At 54.7% G+C, this 16,948-nt stretch overlaps 1 protein-coding gene across 5 annotated transcripts; it reads right to left on the reverse strand.

Annotated features, from left to right (window-relative positions):
* Positions 1-2,490: 2,490 nt before the first annotated feature.
* Positions 2,491-16,901, reverse strand: MVK (mevalonate kinase). 5 transcript variants are annotated; one of them, XM_074921171.1, is made up of 11 exons: positions 16,755-16,901; positions 16,522-16,669; positions 15,314-15,461; positions 13,912-14,067; positions 12,888-12,902; positions 11,007-11,110; positions 9,916-9,961; positions 9,039-9,129; positions 8,465-8,581; positions 5,160-5,313; positions 2,491-4,839 (listed from the first exon to the last, which is right to left on the reverse strand). In XM_074921171.1, exons 1-11 carry the CDS (start codon positions 16,830-16,832, stop codon positions 4,688-4,690), a joined length of 1,209 nt encoding a protein of 402 aa, XP_074777272.1. In that variant the 5' UTR covers positions 16,833-16,901; the 3' UTR covers positions 2,491-4,687. The 5 variants fall into 5 exon arrangements, with proteins under 5 accessions (XP_074777272.1, XP_074777276.1, XP_074777273.1 ...); XM_074921175.1 differs by lacking the exon at positions 12,888-12,902 and having other exon boundaries at positions 15,320-15,461; XM_074921172.1 differs by lacking the exon at positions 12,888-12,902.
* Between the last annotated feature and the right edge of the window lie 47 nt (positions 16,902-16,948).

Raw genomic sequence — 16,948 nt, forward strand, 5'->3', positions numbered from 1 at the left:
CTGGAGGCACCCCGGGGTTGAGCTCAGCCTGGCGACCCTGGAGGCACCCCGGGGTTGAGCTCAGCCTGGCGACCCTGGAGGCACCCCGGGGTTGAGCTCAGCCTGGCGAGCCCAGAGGCACCCCGGGGTTGAGCTCAGCCTGGCGAGCCTGGAGGCACCCCGGGGTTGAGCTCAGCCTGGCGAGCCCGGAGGCACCCCGGGGTTGAGCTCAGCCTGGCGAGCCTGGAGGCACCCCGGGGTTGAGCTCAGCCTGGCGACCCTGGAGGCACCCCGGGGTTGAGCTCAGCCTGGCGAGCCCGGAGGCACCCCGGGGTTGAGCTCAGCCTGGCGAGCCCGGAGGCACCCCGGGGTTGAGCTCAGCCTGGCGAGCCCGGAGGCACCCGGGGTGCCGGGGGCAGGACAGCGGAGGCGGCTCCCAGGGACCATCCCGGGGTGTGGGACGTCACCTCGAGTAAACGAGAAGCTCCGGAGCCAACTGCCGGCGCCGGGTGCTGGCGGCAGCCCAGAGGCTCCGTTATTTTTGTAAATGTTAATTCCCAACTGGCACACCGTCCTGGCGGAATATTTTAGCACCTTTAATGCAATTTCCTACTCTCTCTGAAATATCATTTCAGTACAACCCAGCCGCACCATATACCTGCTCCCTAATAAACCTCTGCGACTTTAATGAACTAAATAGCAAATTACTTTTTTATTCAAGAATGAAATTTCATCATATTCATAATTCATATTTTATTTCAGACATCTGCTGCTGATTACATTACATTTAACTAAAATTAGATGATGCTCAGAATGTAATTAAGCCCCTGCCAAATTCTCTGGCCCACCAATACCAGCCTCGCTCAGCGGGGGCCGCTTGGAACCTAATATGTAATTAGGAGCTATTTTCTAGCTGTTTTTAAAGTCTGAAAATTAGCTGCCTTTATTAATCACACAGACAAATATAAAGCGGAGCCAACGCTTGCTGAAATTTCTAAAAAGGATTTTTTTTTAATTATACACCACATAGCGCTGAGACTCATTTTGAATGTTGATTTGTTGTGCACTGACATTTTGACAACTAGTTCTCAATTTGTCTGTCGTAGTTAGGCAACAACAAAGCAGACGGTAATACTTAACTTTCAAAACCTTCAGCGTGCCGGGAGGGGAGAGGGAAGGGAGAGACGGGGGGGACGGGCTCCCCGTGGGCGCTCGCCGGGCCGGGGTGCAGCTGGGCAGACCCCGGGAAGGAGGGAGCCTGGAAATCCCCCGTGCTGGGGTGGTGGAGGGCACGGGGAGCCCTTCTGCAGCAGCAGACGCAAAAATCTCCAAATCGTCCTTAAAATGGCACTGAGGGGGTGTCCTGGCTCGCCCAGCACCTTGCTGGGGCACCCCCAACCCCGAGGGGGGACCCCCAGCTGCCCCGAGCGCTCCGGGGGCCCTGTGCAGAGCCGAGCACAGAGCGCAGCAGCAGAGCCCTGCCAGCAGCGCTGGGGAGGCCCCTGACCCCGCTCCCCTCCCAAAATGTGCCCAGGAAGGACCCCGGGAGCCGCGGGGAGCCCCAAGGGTCCCCAGCAGCCCCCCGGCCCCTCCGTGACTGCGCGCTGACATTTCCTCTCTCTCACTGACCCTTTTTCTGTTCTCTCCGTTATCTCAAATAATGTCACTGCCTCTTCAGCATCTATTCACCGGAGCAGAAAGAAGCCTCTGCTGACACAGATTTAAAAAAAAAAACAACAAACCCCCCCCCCCCATCTGTGCCTGGCAGTGGACGGGCAGCACCCACCAGGCCCGACAGGCAGCGAGCGGCGTGGTCTCAGGTCTCGGGGAGACCCCCCGGGTCGGGGGGGACAGGAACCCTCCCAGGGCAGTGTGAGACACCCCGGTGCTGCAGGCAGCGAAGGAAAAAGAAGATTTTGGAAAGGTTTTTTTATACAAAGTGTTTTCTATCTCCCAGTAGAGGAAAGCCCCCCCCGTCTCCCCCAGCCAGGCCGCCCACACCAGCCTGCCCAGCACGCTCCCCGCTGCCACAATTTTTTTTTTTTTTTTTGTGAAAAGCTGGAGCGCAGCTTCCCCTCCCTGTGCCCGCGCTGGCTATTAGAGGCAAACCCAGGATCGTTAGTCTTTCTGCAAAGCTCATAATGTGAAAAATGAAGCTCAAGAAAAATTAGCCAAATTACCAGGCTAATCCTTCAGCGGCAATCGCTGCTCCGCTGCACATCCGTAAAACGAGAGCGGGGAGAGCAGACGGGGCAGCGCGGGCGGGCCGGGGGGGCAGCTGGGGGAGAGGAGGGGATGCCTCCGTGGGGACAACCCGCTTGCTGAGCTGCATTTGTGCTTCAATTTTCCTCCCGAAACAGCAAAGTGCAGGGAGAGAGGCGGCCGCGCCTCTTTCTGCACCCGCCGCGTCCCCCCCGTGGGGGCAGCGGAGTCCTGGGGAACCCACGTCCTGTCCCCCACCTGTCCCGTGTCCCCCCCCCCGACCCCCGGCAGAGCTCAAGGAGTGGCAGGACGGAGTGGAAGTCGGTGCAAGCAAAGGGGAGATTCCGTGCAAAAGTTGGGGTGAGGGATGTGCCCAACGTCCCTCCGGTGAGCGCGTGGCAGCGAGGCCCCTGGGAAGGCTGCGAGGGAGCCGGGGTACAGGGGGGCAACCCAAACTCCCCTCTCTCCTGGCTTCAGCTGGGCAGCTCTGGGCCCTGCAGCACCCTGCTCCCCCAGGACGGCCCTCGAGCCCGGCCCAGCACCACAAGGCCTCAAGAGTTGGTCTATTTAAATCCCTAATTTTAATTACGATTTAAACCAGCCCACGGAGATTTCGATGGGGGTCTTTGCCGCCGTGCGGCTCCAGCAGCCGCGCGCTGACTGCGAGGCTGTTCTCGAGGAAAGCAGCTAATGAGGATCAGCCCCAGACAGGTCGTTTTGAAGCGAAGTTTCTTCGCAGCGAATCTGGCATTTCTTTGTGCTAACCAGGAGGAACTACAGACACATTTAAGCGGTTATAGAGTCAACACGCTTCCAGATATTCACATTGATTACACTGTATTAGAAAACGGTGAATTATTTATCAGGCTTTCTGACTTGTGATTAGTGTAAAGCCGTTCTTGGATGCAAATTGGAATTGTAATTAGACATGTAGAAACCCAGCATCTGAAACCTGTTTTTACTGAAGCGGTGTAAGGTACTTTTTTCCTTTTGTATGCAGCATAATTATCAAAGAACATTTTGCACATAAAAAACCCCATCAATTTATTAAAACCAGAGACAGTTTTACATCCGATCAGTGAACTAAAGCTGGTCATCACGATGTCAGGATTTTAGAGCTAGTACATCTTGACTTCTCACACTTGGTTTTTTATTCCTGCAGTGGAAGAGGAAGGTGAGCTCCCCCACCTCTGTCAATTTATTACTCAGCTTTGAATGAAGCAATTCTTGAACAGAGCTACACTTAAAAATCCCCAGACAAACAGAAAAGGATAAAATCTCTTTGGCAGGCAGAGAAGAGACCACAGCCACTAAGAGTCAGCTTATTACTTCAAGATACTTTGGCTTCAGACACGTACCTGCCAATTCCCTTTAGTTCCGTGATACAATTCATTAAAATTTCACAAGTAAAAACTGCATTTACATTTGCGTAAGAAGTTGAGATGCTTTTAGGTTTTTCTAGTTTGCCAATTCCAAGTTATGGTCAACTTCTGAGGAGGTGGTTTTTGTCGTGTGGGGTTTTTTTTTTCCCTATTTAAAAAACAATTACTTTGAACTAAATCAAATTAGTGTTCTTCCCACTGCCGACCCCCCTCTGCCACCCTGTCTCCCCCCACCTGGGGTGGGGGGAGACAGGGGGGCAGAGGGGGGTCGGCACAGTGGCACATTTCACACACCCAACAACAGGCAAGGTCAAGGGCACGCTCATTTAAGACTGAAGCCAGAGAGATCCCAGAACAGCGATTGCAAGTAGAAATTTTAAGACTGCCCTTGTCCTTAGGCACCCTCCTCGCAGGTGACAGCTCCTGCCTGAACCAGACCTCCAGCAAACAAACAAAAACCAGAGTCTGGCTACGGGACCCTGCTTACCAGCCCAGGCAGAGACTGTGGGCACGAGTGAAAACCGTGATAATTTCATTAGAATTGTGCTGTGTGTTCCATTTTAACTAGACAACTCTTAATTAGTAGCAAGCAAGAGCTGCATTTAAAGGTTTCCTCTCCACCGTGAATTGCAGTCCAGGAGAAAGAGACCTGAGTGTCAAGCCCTGAGCTGCCACGATGCTTTTCACCCGAAAATGTCAAAGCGCTCGGCACATCCACCTTGCCAGCCTCGGCTCACAGGACACCGGGGGAGAAGGGAAGAGACACCACATGCATCTGAAGCAGCAGAACCAAGCAAAGTGTCATTATCTGCGCTGGAATCCAGCCAAGACCCTCTCCTCCTGCCCCTTGGGATTAGCACAGCAGTTGAGTAAGGAAATTCAAAACAGGATTTTGAGAGCCTGGGTCAAATGCCCACCTCGCTCGAGCGCAAGCGGTTGCTCCCAGGTCCTCACCGCAGCCCCCACTCCCCGAGACACCGGGCCCAAAATTGGCTCCACACCCACGTCTAGAGGCCCTCAGCCGCACAGGAGAGCAGGAGAGAAGTTTCCAGGAGTCGGGGGCACACAAAACCATCGCGCTGAGGACACGGTGCCAAGAGCTCAGTCTTGCCAGAGGCAGAAGCTTAACTCTTGGAGAGCGCGTGCAGCACTTCGGCATTTAAAGACGAGGAGGAGTGGAGGGTCACTCCGGGGGCCCCGATATTGGTCTCCCAGCATTCAAATCCACAGGCACATAAGTCTCGCTTGGCTGCTTCCACGGCCAGCGGGGAGGTGTCTGCCAAGAGGAAGGCAAGAGCAGCCAGTTAGTCAGCTCGGCTGCTGCAGGGAGACCGCAACGGGCCACTGCATGTTGGAACACACGCCCCGGGGAACAGGGCCAAGGCCCTGAAGGTCTGACACACATAACCGAACGCACAAAATCACCCCTGCATGAAACCACGCTGCCAGGCGGCTCTGCGAGACACCAGCCCGCGCTCGTGACACGGCTCCACGCCCCACCACAGCCCTACGAGGGTCAGCATCGCATCCTGCTGCTTCCAAACGCGAGCCCCCAGAACGGGGAAGGATGCCCAGGGCGAGCAGAGGGTTACTGACCTGGTCTCAGCAGGGTGATGCCACAGCCGCCCCCGCCGGCCCCCGTCAGCTTGCTATGCAGGCCGTGGGACGCCGTCACCCGGCACAGCCTGTCCAGGGAGGGATGGCCGACTCCGATCACGTTTAAGTGGTGCTGGTTTATATCAAAGAGTTCCTAAAAGCAACCACAAACACACCAGATGAGCACGCACGGTGACAGAGGCTCTTGGCAGCTGTGGCTCGCGGCGCGGGGAGCTGCCCTGCCTTCCCAGCCACCCTCCCTGCAGGGACTTTGGCCACCAGCATCTCAGGGCCCAGCAGCACTGGGCAGTGAGGTCAAGGCCAGAGTCTGAGCCCTTGGCTGCTCATCTGTCCCCATCCCTCTCATGACTTCTGCTGCTGCCCACCACCATGACAGCAGTACAACAGCTTCTGGATCCCCTGAGAAAGTTCTGATCACGGGGCTGACCCAGCGCTGAGGGACGTGGTGGAGTTGGGAACGGGCAGGGTGAGGTTGGACTGGAGGAGCTTCAACTGCTTTTCTAACCAAGAAGATTCTGTGAAGCTGACAGCAGGCGTTTAGTTCAGGCACTAAATCAGAGCTTCCTGATGCCTCCCCACTGCTTCACCTCTCCCCTGTCACACGAGGGTTGAGCAGGAGGCTGTGTGAGCCCCCGCGCTGGCGTGGGAAGGGCGCTGAGCCAGCGCCTCTCATTCCTGGCTGTCACCCTGCCCTGCTCTGCAATCCACCCAGCGTAACTAAATCCAGGGGACTTCTGACACAGCCAAGTCCGAAACAGCATCGCTGGAGAGGCGACGCGGAGTTCCCTCCCCTTGTTTGCATTGTGCAGCACTTCTCCCTCCTCACGGGCAGGGCCTGGGCTGCGAGCCAAGGGGCCTCTCACCAGCACCACGCTGGGAATCTGGCACCCAGCTCCAGTCGGGTTGAGAGGGTCCCTCCTTCGGGGGAGGGCAGCACAAGCCCCTCTCCAAGCAAGGCTGCCCTCCGAGCAGAGCTGCCCAGCTCTGATGAGTGGCAAGCACGTCTCTGCCACGCTGGCCCAGCCAGCCACAAACCCCGCTGCTCCTGGGGAAAGCCGCCACCGGCAGCCAAGTCCAAATGGCCCAAGGGATGGACGACACCACACAGAGGTGGGACTTACAGCTGCTCTCCTTCCAGCACTAGAGGTGAGGAATTACGGAACAGAGGGAAGGGCTTGGCTGGCACTCAGAGCCTGGAGCAGGGCCAGGAACCAACACCAGGCCCCCAGGCATGGCAGCGCCCTCCCAGCTCATCAGCACCATCCCTGGAGGAAGCTCCTTCTCAGCAACGCTGGTCTGGACTCAATCACCTCCCCGGCATGTGGCGGCTCTTCCCCTCGCTGTCCCGGAGGGTGTCACAAGCAGGGAGCCAGCCAAGATGGGACCAGCTCTGTGACAGGAGCCCTGGGCTCCCTCCTCCAGCTGGTGCTACCAAACACTTCCCTGCCTGCATCGTGCGGTGAGCTGGGAGGGGCGCAGCAGCACGGCGGGCGTCAGCCACGTCACCCTCCCTCAGCTCCACACAGGTCTCCTGCCAACACCACGCTGGAGGGGACAATGTAGAAATAATCCCTCTCCCCCTGCCCACTCCAGAGCATTTCTGTACTGCGTTTAGACAAACGCGAGGAGATGAATTAGCCTGTCGCATGCAGAGTGCGTATATCCCAAGTTCTGTGCTGGGTCGGACAGGCGCCCATCTAGAGGCCTCTTTATATGCCTGAGCGAGGGCCTGGCACTGGCTATGATGATCCAAGACACCTGTCATCTCCTGATCCAAAATCTGCCAGGAATCGGATGACAGCTTATGACACAGTAGACTAGTTCGATGGTTCAAATACAATGCTGTCCAGAACTGCACATTTCAGAAACAGCCCCCCCTCAAAAAAAAAACAAACCAACATATCTCTATACGCTGCATCTATAATCAACCGTGCCTCTGCGGGCAATTCAAACCCGAGACAAAACAACAGATTCAAGACAAACCCGCTCACTGCAGTGCTGCTCCCCGGGCACTGTGTACGAGGCTGCTGTGGTGTTTTTCAGGCGAGGATCTCAAAGCACACCTCTTTGCTGTCCCCCACTCTGAGCAATACACACTACGGTGGAGAGGAGCTGTCTGATGTGGCACTGCAGAGGCTCCAGATCTCCCCCCGCTGACACCAGCTCAGCCCTCGTTAGCATCAGCCCACCCTGAGGGGGGCAGAAACCCACCACCCTCTAGGTGCAAAGGGAGCAGAAGGTCTTTGCTCTGAATCCCGCAGTCCCAGCAGCGCCTCACCCCCGGGCGGTGGGGTGCTACCACAGCCCGAAGCCAGGAGAAGGCGGCTGTACCAAGCATCTGCTAACTGCTGCCACAGGGTGAGCTGGGACAGCGGCTCTGTCCCACCCCAGGGCCCTCTCCTGCACCTCCAGAGCACTCTGGTGGCTGTGGAGGGGACAACCTGCCAGCTAGAGCAAGGACAAGCAGAAGTCCTGGTGGGAGAGCTGAGGGGAGGGATCCAGATGCCAACAAAAAACCCACACCACTGGTACCAAATGGCTCTTCATCGTCCAAGTCCCTTGGCACCCAGGGCCAGGGCAGGTTTGTCCCAGCTGGGATGCTGCCACACATCCCTACCCCACGGTCGTACGAATTGGTATTACAGTGCTCTCAGCGATAAACTTCTTCCATTTGGAAGCGTGTTTCCCCCCACCACGGCAGCCTCTCCGACTCTGGACAAAGCCAAGACAAACACAGATCTTTGTATGCACCTCATGCATCAATGTCAGGTCAGCTCTGGGCACAACTCTGTCTGTAATCCTCCGGAGCCAGGATGAGTGCAGAGCGATGGGAGCTGGCTCGGAACCAGCCCATCACAGACCAGTGGCTGCTGGGCTCTCCGCTCCTCATTCCAGCCCTGGCAGTGACAAAGCAGTTGCTTCACAGGCAGCGACTGCCAGAGCGAGCGTGGCTGGCCGGCGGCGCAGGGAGGCCATGTCTCGGCCTGAAATCACTCCACGTTTCTTAGCAAAGGGAAACAAAGCCTCCAGAGCTACAGGTCCACAAAGCACCAGGCCCGCTCCCTCCCTCCCTCCCCGCGTGCTGCTGTGCAGAGACACCACCAGCATTTTCTGTCCCTTGGCTCCGGGAACAGCATTAAGAGCAGCACATACATACCATGGCTTCACTCAGAACTGAACATTTCCTGCTATCAAATTTTTTTCTTAGACCTAACGCTCTTTAAATGACATTTTGATGTTCAACAGTAACAGTGTTCGCCAGTATTTTTAGACAAGCCCCTTACCTCTAGCACAGGGTAATACTCTGGTGATGGATTTGCAGGCATCGCTTCCAGAACACTTTGGCACTCCTGAGAAATTGCATCGATGGAGTCCAGCACGGGGTTCATTATAGCAGGGAACTGAGAAAGGGGGAAGGCAAGATGTGAGAAGACAGCTCGCTAGGCTTCCGATACCACCGTGATGAAACCGGCCCCAGTTTCCTTGAGCTGGACAATTCCCCACCCCATGTGGAGCTACTCATTCACAGAAAAACCCACTGCAGGGCAGGGCAATGGCAAGCTGCTCCCACCTGCAGAAAATGGAGGAAGAGGGGGGAAACAGGCCAGAGGAAGGAACTACTCTTTTCACAGTTGCAAGCTGGTGATTTGTGTGGCAAGCCCTGCGAATGCTGGAGAAAGGGAGGCGGTGAGAGCTGAACCCCCATTCCCAGGGGCCTTCGCCAGCAGCAGGCAGGACTGCAGTGACCACGGGAGGGATCCCCATGAGACCTGCAGTCCCACAGGAGGAGACCCCAGCTCCTAAGGGTGACTCCCCACCCTGCACCAGCCCGCATCTCCATCCCCGCGACCGCCGCACCTTCAGGAGCTTCTCCTTGACACCAGCCACCAGGACCTTGGTGCTTCGAGGGACTTTTGTGTTGGTCAGCAAGATCCTCAGCATCGGCACCCTGGAAGCAAGATGAGACATCTCCTCGCCTCTTCCCTTCGCAGTCCCCCAGCAGCTCTCAAGGCCCAGACAGCTACGGTTTGTTCTGCCTCAAAAGGCCTATTTGTGCAAGTCACCCAAGATAAGGAGTCTCTTAGTTTCTAAAAAGTTAAGCAGGTGCTTACGTGCTGGCTGGGTTCAGGCTTGTTCCTCTTAGATAAAAGGAACAACTGTAATAGCGCTATAAATAGGACTGTAACGTATTTACTGAAATCCTTGTTTTTCAAGCAAAATTTTTCCTTTGAAATACTATCTACGAGACTAGCCAGCAGTAGCCATTAACTGCTAATAGAGCAATTTCATGCACTGTGAAAGATTTTAATGGAGTCAGATTATACTTCATTGGCAGGAGGCAGAGGGAACACGCAGGACCTGAATTCGTCTCTGCAGCTCGGTTTTCACTCAGTCCTACCACCAGGTAAGGAAAAAGTTCCCCCTCCCCACAATGTCATTTGCTGCCAGGAGCAGATCTGTTCCCGCTGCCCATAATGCCATGAAATTAATATTGATCCTTTGCGCTGTGTTCATCTAATGTCAGATAATGACCAAACATTTCATTGTTCCCGTCCACCCCAAACCAAGACAACACTCAAGCTACCCACACCCACAGCAAAATCTGGCCACAAAGCCCTCCTGCCACGCTGTCAGCGATCTCCCATCCACCTCACACCCTACAAGATCCACCCGATGCCTCTTCGACATATTCCACCCACCGCATCTAAGTGTTATTTTTAAACTGGAATATTACCTCTTTAATGGTGTGATTTTTCCTGATTGGTATCTCAGGGCTCCACCTAAAGTAAAATACATGCATTGTCTCAGTACACAGCAAGCTGAGAGATAACAGTGTCGTCAGAGACAGAAGGTTTTTCATCTTTAGAACCTCACCCAGAGCATATGACAGTAATTGCAAGGCACGCCAGCTAAATGAACCATGTTCTCAGAAAGCATGAATCTGCCTAACCCTGCTGACTTAATGAGAGGCTCTGGCCGGACGTAGTTAACCCAGCGCCTTTCCCTTTGGACTCCTCCACTCTGGGACCACATTAAGTATTTTTTTAAAAGGCAAAGAGTTTGGCCAGCATTAAATCTTTACTGAAAACAAGAATCAAGCAGCGATTCCCTGGGGCAGAGCCAAGCACGCAGGTTTCAAACTGGACTGAACGTGTGCACTCATGTCAGCAGCCGTCCTTCAGCACGGAATTTCATTGTCCAGAAGGAATGTTTCACTTGACTCCTACTTTTACAGAGGCATCGCGATTAGGTCTCATTAGAAAGATTATTAAAAGCCTCCAAGGACACTTCCAAAACGCTTGGAAATCTCTGCTAATTGAAACTAAGTGACAGCTGTCCAACTGCATTTTCTACTGCATTATCCTTGGGACAGGATTAGGTTTCTTTGTTCATGCCAGAGTGTTTAAATATCAGTTATTTGCAGCAGGGTCACTGCCCCACGGCACTTGCCTGGGGGATGCAGATCTCTGGTGTTACTGCAGTGAGTCCCCAGCAGCCCAGCTGGCCCCAGTCCCAGCTTGCAGATGGGGCAAAACACGACAGAAGAGGATTACCTCTACTTGGGTCAACGTGGGGACCTGAATTTGGGGAGTTTCTGGTCCCTTTGCTGCACTTCAGCGCAGCGAGGCATCCAGTGTCCCTGCAGCAACCCCAACCCGGCCTTACCACCTCCAAAAATGCAACTTGTGGCATCTGCTCCCCACCTTCCCGCAGCTGATGCGTGCTCTACAGCGGGGCATGGAACCTCACCCGCTGCTCTGCCACCCCGCCAGCCTCCCCTCAGCACCCGCACTCAGTGCCGGGGAGCAGCAAACGCTCACATACCCCAGGTACCAACAGCATTATCCACACCCGAGGGATTGCCATGGATCACCCGCTCCCCTTGGAAGGCCCAGCGGTTAATCAAAGTCAGCTCTTCTTCTGTCCACCTGGAAGGCAAGAAAATGACTCCAATACACAACCGAAACCAGCACACGTGGAGGGAGAGAAGTCCCAGAGGCCGCAGGAGGTACAAAAGCAGAGGGCGGCGTACCAGCTGCTGTGGGAAGCCCCAGTCCTGCCAGTCCCCCTGTGCCCTCTCTCAGCACAGGGCGGGCAGCGCGGTTTCCAGCACCTTACCCTCTCTGCACGGCAGCACAGAGCAACACCCCCAGTCCCCACGCTGCTGCACGGCCAGAGACAGCACGAGGGGAGAGGCGCAACTGCTCCCCAGGGCTCCCGCAGCAGGCCCGCGGCGAGGGAGGGAGAAGATCCTAGCCCTGGCCTAGCTAGATCAGGTCTAACCGAACGCAAGCCCAGACCTATCCCCAACTCCCCGTGTTACCACACATCTTGGCCCGAGATCCCGCTCACCAACAGGCAGAACGGCACATTTATAGACGAAGAAGGCACAACGTGAGAAGAGAACATAAAAGTTGCATTTCACACGTGCAGCTTCAGCCTCTGATTGCCAGCTGCTCAGCTACAGAAGCCTCACAAATTGGGTCAAAAGGTGTAGTTAGAACTGATTTACTGTCTCCAGCAAAGACTTTGATTTTCAGGGATTAACTCCTAACACTTCAAGCTACAGCGGGTGCTGGCACTTAGAGCACAGAAGGGAACCAAATGCAGATCCAGAAGGTGTTATGCTAAAAACACAAAACCAGGTCTTGTCTTAAAAGCAGTCACATAAATTGGTAAGTGCTTTGAGAGTTTAAATGCTGGCACAAAGAGTTTGGTGCTGGGTCAGACTCAGCAAGGATCAAGGCCCCTGACTGAACATACTAATTAATGGGCTGCAGCAACACAAAAAGCAAACGCAGAGCTGCCAGTTACAAAGCAATTGCTGGCTGCAACTTGACCGCAATTCCCGCACAGCCATTTCTCCCCCAGCGCCTCTCAAATCCCCACTGCTCTGGGCCTGCGAGGCACGCACCCACACAGCCCCCCTCCGAGCCCCCCAGCCCATTTCAAACCCACTCCTGGCTCCACGCTGACGGACTCTCCCAAACCCCGGCGCCCCAAGGAAAGCTCAGCGCCCACAGGGAGCCCACAAGCCCTCCCGCACCCTCCTGGGCCACACTCGGACTCACGTGGGCACCCGGACACTCATCTCTGACCCTCCCCGTGACGCAGCACTGCCTGCTTCGCAGTCCAGACACAGAGCGTGGGCTCCAAGGCACCGTTCAAAGGGGCCAATGCACACCGGTGTGGGATCTCCCAGCGATGCTCTGCAGAGCTCAGAGCCGGCGTCTGGCGCAGCCAGAACGTGCAGTCGACAGGTCTTTACAATACGGGGCCCAGAAAAGGTATTACATGATGGAGCAGAAGCACAAACATGGACTTTGGAAAAGCATCACACAGCCTTACATAAAATAACAAGAACTGACTGCTGCTAAGGCGAGGCAGAAATTCTGAGAGCCACCTGCTATGTAGAAGCTGTTTCCTGTAACTCCCCACTTCCCCGGGCCTCAGCTGAATGTCTTTATCCATCTCTACACACCTTTCATTTCCCTTGCCAATATTTAATCTGTGAAGCATTCAGGAAAACAGCTCGCACCACCGCTACTCAAAATAGAAGCGCAGTTTGCTGTAAACCACTTGTTTTTAATCCTCTTTGAGAGGCTGCGATTCTTCTCTACACAGGAGTCATTATATCACGCTGTTCTTTTCTTGCGACGTTAAGCAAAAACCTTCTGAAGTCTGACACCCCCATCTCTCACTTACCCCTCTGCATGCCAGCTGGAAGGAAAAAAAAAAAAATTACACTGTATTCAAGCTGAAGCTAAGAAGCATGAGGAGGGAATGAAGACATCCTCGCTGCCTCGTTTGGAACCGGCCTTTCATTTCTCGTGCCGTGTGACTATTTGGGAGATTTGCCTGAGCACAGCACACAAATGGCTCTGCTCTAGGAACGTGTTTCTGGGTCAGGCTGCAAACTCTGTTTCTGAAGCAGAGCACAGTCACCCCCTCTTGCTGTCTCAGTCCCACAGAAAATCCACAGAAGCCAACCATAAAAGGTTGCACCTGGCACCGAGCGCACAATAGAGGGTTCTGCCACTCCAGCTGTGATACGCATCTTTAAACAGAGCCTCCTCAGACACACAGCAGAGCAGACCAGTTTTTCAAGACTGAACTCCAAGGGAAAGCAACCCAAGGGCAGAAGGAAAGAAAGTTCCTTTCACCAGCCACTGATAAAGGGGAAACTCAGGCAGGAGATCGGGAGGAAATGTACCACATGCGGAAAAAAAATTCACGTGACAATGCAGAGAAACCAGGAAGGATCCTTGACTCCCTGAGGACTCAAACAAAATCTGGAAGATGCTCAGGGCCAGAAAGGAAATTGAGGTTAAAAAAAAATTTCACGTTAAAGTGTGTGTTTTATTTGCTTGGCAAAATAAAGCACTTTTTTTTTTTTTTTAATGCGTATCTCACACTAAACAAAGGAAATGGTGCAATTTTTACAAAGTTTCTGCATCCAGTTGCTTTTACCAGAAGAAGCAAATCGTAAAGCCGGGATTCACAGGTCAGAGCCATGGGAGGGGGCACGAGTGATGGGAGAGGAAGGGGAAGGAGCTGGGCTCAGGGCACCACTGCTGCGGCCACAGCCCAGGACTCAGCCAGAGAGACCAAAAGAGGTGTCCGTGCCAGAATTTGTGCAGGTGAAAGGAAAAACAGGGGCCTGGAGAGCAGAGCTGCCCCTGGCCATGCACCCAAAGCCGGGAGGCTCCCCCAAGCGATGCTGCGTTACCTGGCTGTGGGCTCCCCCTCCTTCAGAGGGCACGAGATGGCTCCGCACGCTGTCAGCAGGGCGGCCGCCAGGCACACGGCGAAGGCAGCACTTGAACCCAGCCCAGCTCCCGTGGGCAGCTCAGACCACACCAGTATGTCCACACTGGGAACATCTCTGAAACACAAACAGGCAGGATGTATCACAACGACCCTGAATTCCATCTCGAGGCAACATTTCAAAGGCAAAAAAAGATGCCAATTAGGGCTCATCATGGGAAAAGCTGGTTGAAAACTGGCAACATCAGCACATGCATACACATCGGAGACACACGGGCTTCACGAGTGCTCAGTTAGCACAGCTGAGTAGCCTTGCTAAGCCATTGTACTAGAACAAAGCCTTGCTGAATTGGATCTATGATTAGCGCAGCTTGTCAAGCTACTAGCAGGGGCACTTAGTAACTAAATACTTGAGTAGCACCATAAAGAGACCCTTCAAAGATTGCTGTAAACATGATTTTAAACACATTTCTAAATAAAGCATAAATAGCCCAAATCCCTAACTGCATAGTTACATCCCACTGGAGCGACAGGCTGATGGGGAAGATGAAACACACACAGATCCATGCCCAGGGGCCCCTTTCCTCCACCAAAGGCATCCGGGTTGTGTTACAGTCTCTAACATCAAACCCAGGAGCTTTTCACGGGCTGGTGAGTGACATGAACTATGACCCGATGGTTTCAGAGCAGGCTGATGACAGCCCCACCAGTGCTATCAACAAGCAACTCGGAGACCGCAAAGCAAAACACGATGAAGACACCCATCATAATCCTTTAACCTTTACTCCTTTGCTACGAATATTAAAGTCGGGTTCTGACTTGGTTTAAAACAGCAAGCAGTGCTGTACTGGACGCTGCCCCGAGCACCCAGGCACTTACTGGTACCATCAGCAGCGCCAGTCAAGTCTAGAAACTAGCCCTCAGCTGCAGTTACCCCAAGTTCTCCTATTTTTAGGGAGATTCAGCCCACAAGAGGGATCAGACTTAGCTCAGACAATGAATTCACAGCTCATCTCTGTCACAGATTTTCCTAACCTAAGCCAGGTTGAAATGAGCTGCCTGCTGGAGGGAGGGGTGTCTGTCTCTGCTTCTGCTGACTGCGCAGAGGGGTGGGATGAACAGCTCTGACTTAAGCACCTAAAAAATGAGAGCAGATGATTCCCAGCCCCCCTGCTTGGGGCACCCGACCCACCCAAACAGTTCAGCTCTGAAGGAGGTCTCCTGAGGTGCTCAGAAGTGAGATTCCTTGTAATTTCTTATTCGGCCTCAAAGATTTGGTGTCTTCCCATGACCTTGTAGAAGCAAATAATGGCGAACAACACTCACGACAGCATGTTTGTTTTGGGGCAGGAAGACAGCCTTACCCATACTTAGCCGAAATAGCCAGGCACAAATAAAGAAAGGCAAGAGTAGCAAGGCTCTCGGGAGCTGAGGCTCCGGCAGCGATTCCAGCAAACTCCCTCAGTGTATCCAGCTGTTCTACGCTGGGGGGCTTAGATTCATCAAAGTCAGCTACGGAAGCAAGCAGGGGAGAGTTTAAACACTTAGAAACCAGGGAATTTTTAAACTTGAACAAGTTCACAAGAACAACTGTTATAGTAGGAAGAAACGGATTGAGCCAATTCCAGATCTCACCTACAAACTTTCTACCTGAGGGTGCATGATAAAATAAAAGCAAAGTCTCCACCAGCCACTCTGAAACCCCTGTATTTCCACACCCCACACCTACGTTGTATGACAGCAATTCTCTCCCTGCCTACACTTCCAGTGCACACCCCCTGTCACTATGTAGAACTTGGCAAGTCACACTCTTTATTTAAGAATGTGGATGTTCTCATGCACTTCACACGAGTCTGAACTCCAAAAGGCCAGGAGCTGGCATCAGCATAAGAGAACTGAACAGTGCTGAGAGAAGTTACTGATGCTCTGACACAGCAGACTGTTCAGCCTTCTGCTATGCAAACGGTGCTCGTGAGGGTCACAGGAGTTAACGCCAGGTCCTCCGGTGGAAAATGGCACAACCACCAGTCAGGGGCTCCACGCAGACGCCGCAGCAATTCCAGCGAGGGCTGGCATGGGGCAGAGAGGCAGGAAAACAGGCCCCGTATCCTGCCTTCCCCAGGAGTCCTCAAATCAGACCAGCTGCAGAGACTCTTTTTTTTGGCCCCCCATCAGCAATACACCTGGATGTGGTGCCTGGCTGGCTCCTGGATGTATTACAACACGCCCTGAGCTACGGCAGCTCTAGGACAAACCCACGGGAACCTGAAACAGGAGGAGACAGCCACGGCAAGGGCCAGTCACAGGTCCCAGAGCGTCAGGCAGGTCAGGAGAGGCACACAGAGGGGGTGCGGGTGCCCGAGTGTGAGTGTGCAGGGACACGTTAGTTCAACACACGCGGAGCGTGGTCAGAGACAACAAGGCCCAGCAACAGTCTGCAGCGGGAACAAATAACCCCCCAGGGGGGGGACACACAGCAGAGACACCCCCCGGGGGTCCCAGCGCAGTGACCGGGCAGGGCCGAGAGCCCCCCACGGCGCAGGGGCAGCGGTTTCCTCCTCCCAGCTCTTGCCTGCAAACCCCCTCCGCAGGGCCTGGAGGCGGAGGGTGTCCCAGCTCCTCACGACGCCGACGCCGGGCAGGCGGACGCACACCCTGCCCTCAGCGCTGGGCCTCAGCCGGAGGAACGTCCGCAGGTCCAGCGCCACGGCCAGGGCCACCTGCGGGCGAGGAGAAGCGGCGTGAGGGGAGGGAGGGCAGCCGGGCCGGAGCCCCGGGAGCCCCCGGCGGCGGCAGGCTCCTTACCTTGCCGTGCACCACGGCGTGCTCCCCGTGCAGGATCACCTTCCCCGGGGCGGACAGCACCAGGCTCCGCTCCCACATCTCGGGGCGCGGCCGCTCAGGGGTCCCGCGGCCGCCTCAGCCGCCCAACTCAGCCTCTCGGATGGACAGCCTTCCTCACCAATAGGAGACGCACTCTGCCCCGCCCGCCTTACCCC

The sequence above is a fragment of the Athene noctua genome, chromosome 17, assembly GCF_965140245.1.
Source record: "Athene noctua chromosome 17, bAthNoc1.hap1.1, whole genome shotgun sequence".
In the NCBI taxonomy this organism is placed as follows: Eukaryota; Metazoa; Chordata; class Aves; order Strigiformes; family Strigidae; genus Athene; species Athene noctua.

Coding starts and splice junctions, on each gene's coding strand:
- MVK (XM_074921171.1), bottom strand. CDS start 16,832: ATGTGGGAGCGGAGCCTGGTGCTGTCCGCCCCGGGGAAGGTGATCCTG. Junction 16,670..16,754: donor ACGCCGTGGTGCACGGCAAG/GTAAGGAGCCTG, acceptor CCTCGCCCGCAG/GTGGCCCTGGCCGTGGCGCT. Junction 9,130..9,915: donor AAAATCACACCATTAAAGAG/GTAATATTCCAG, acceptor TCTTGCTTCCAG/GGTGCCGATGCTGAGGATCT.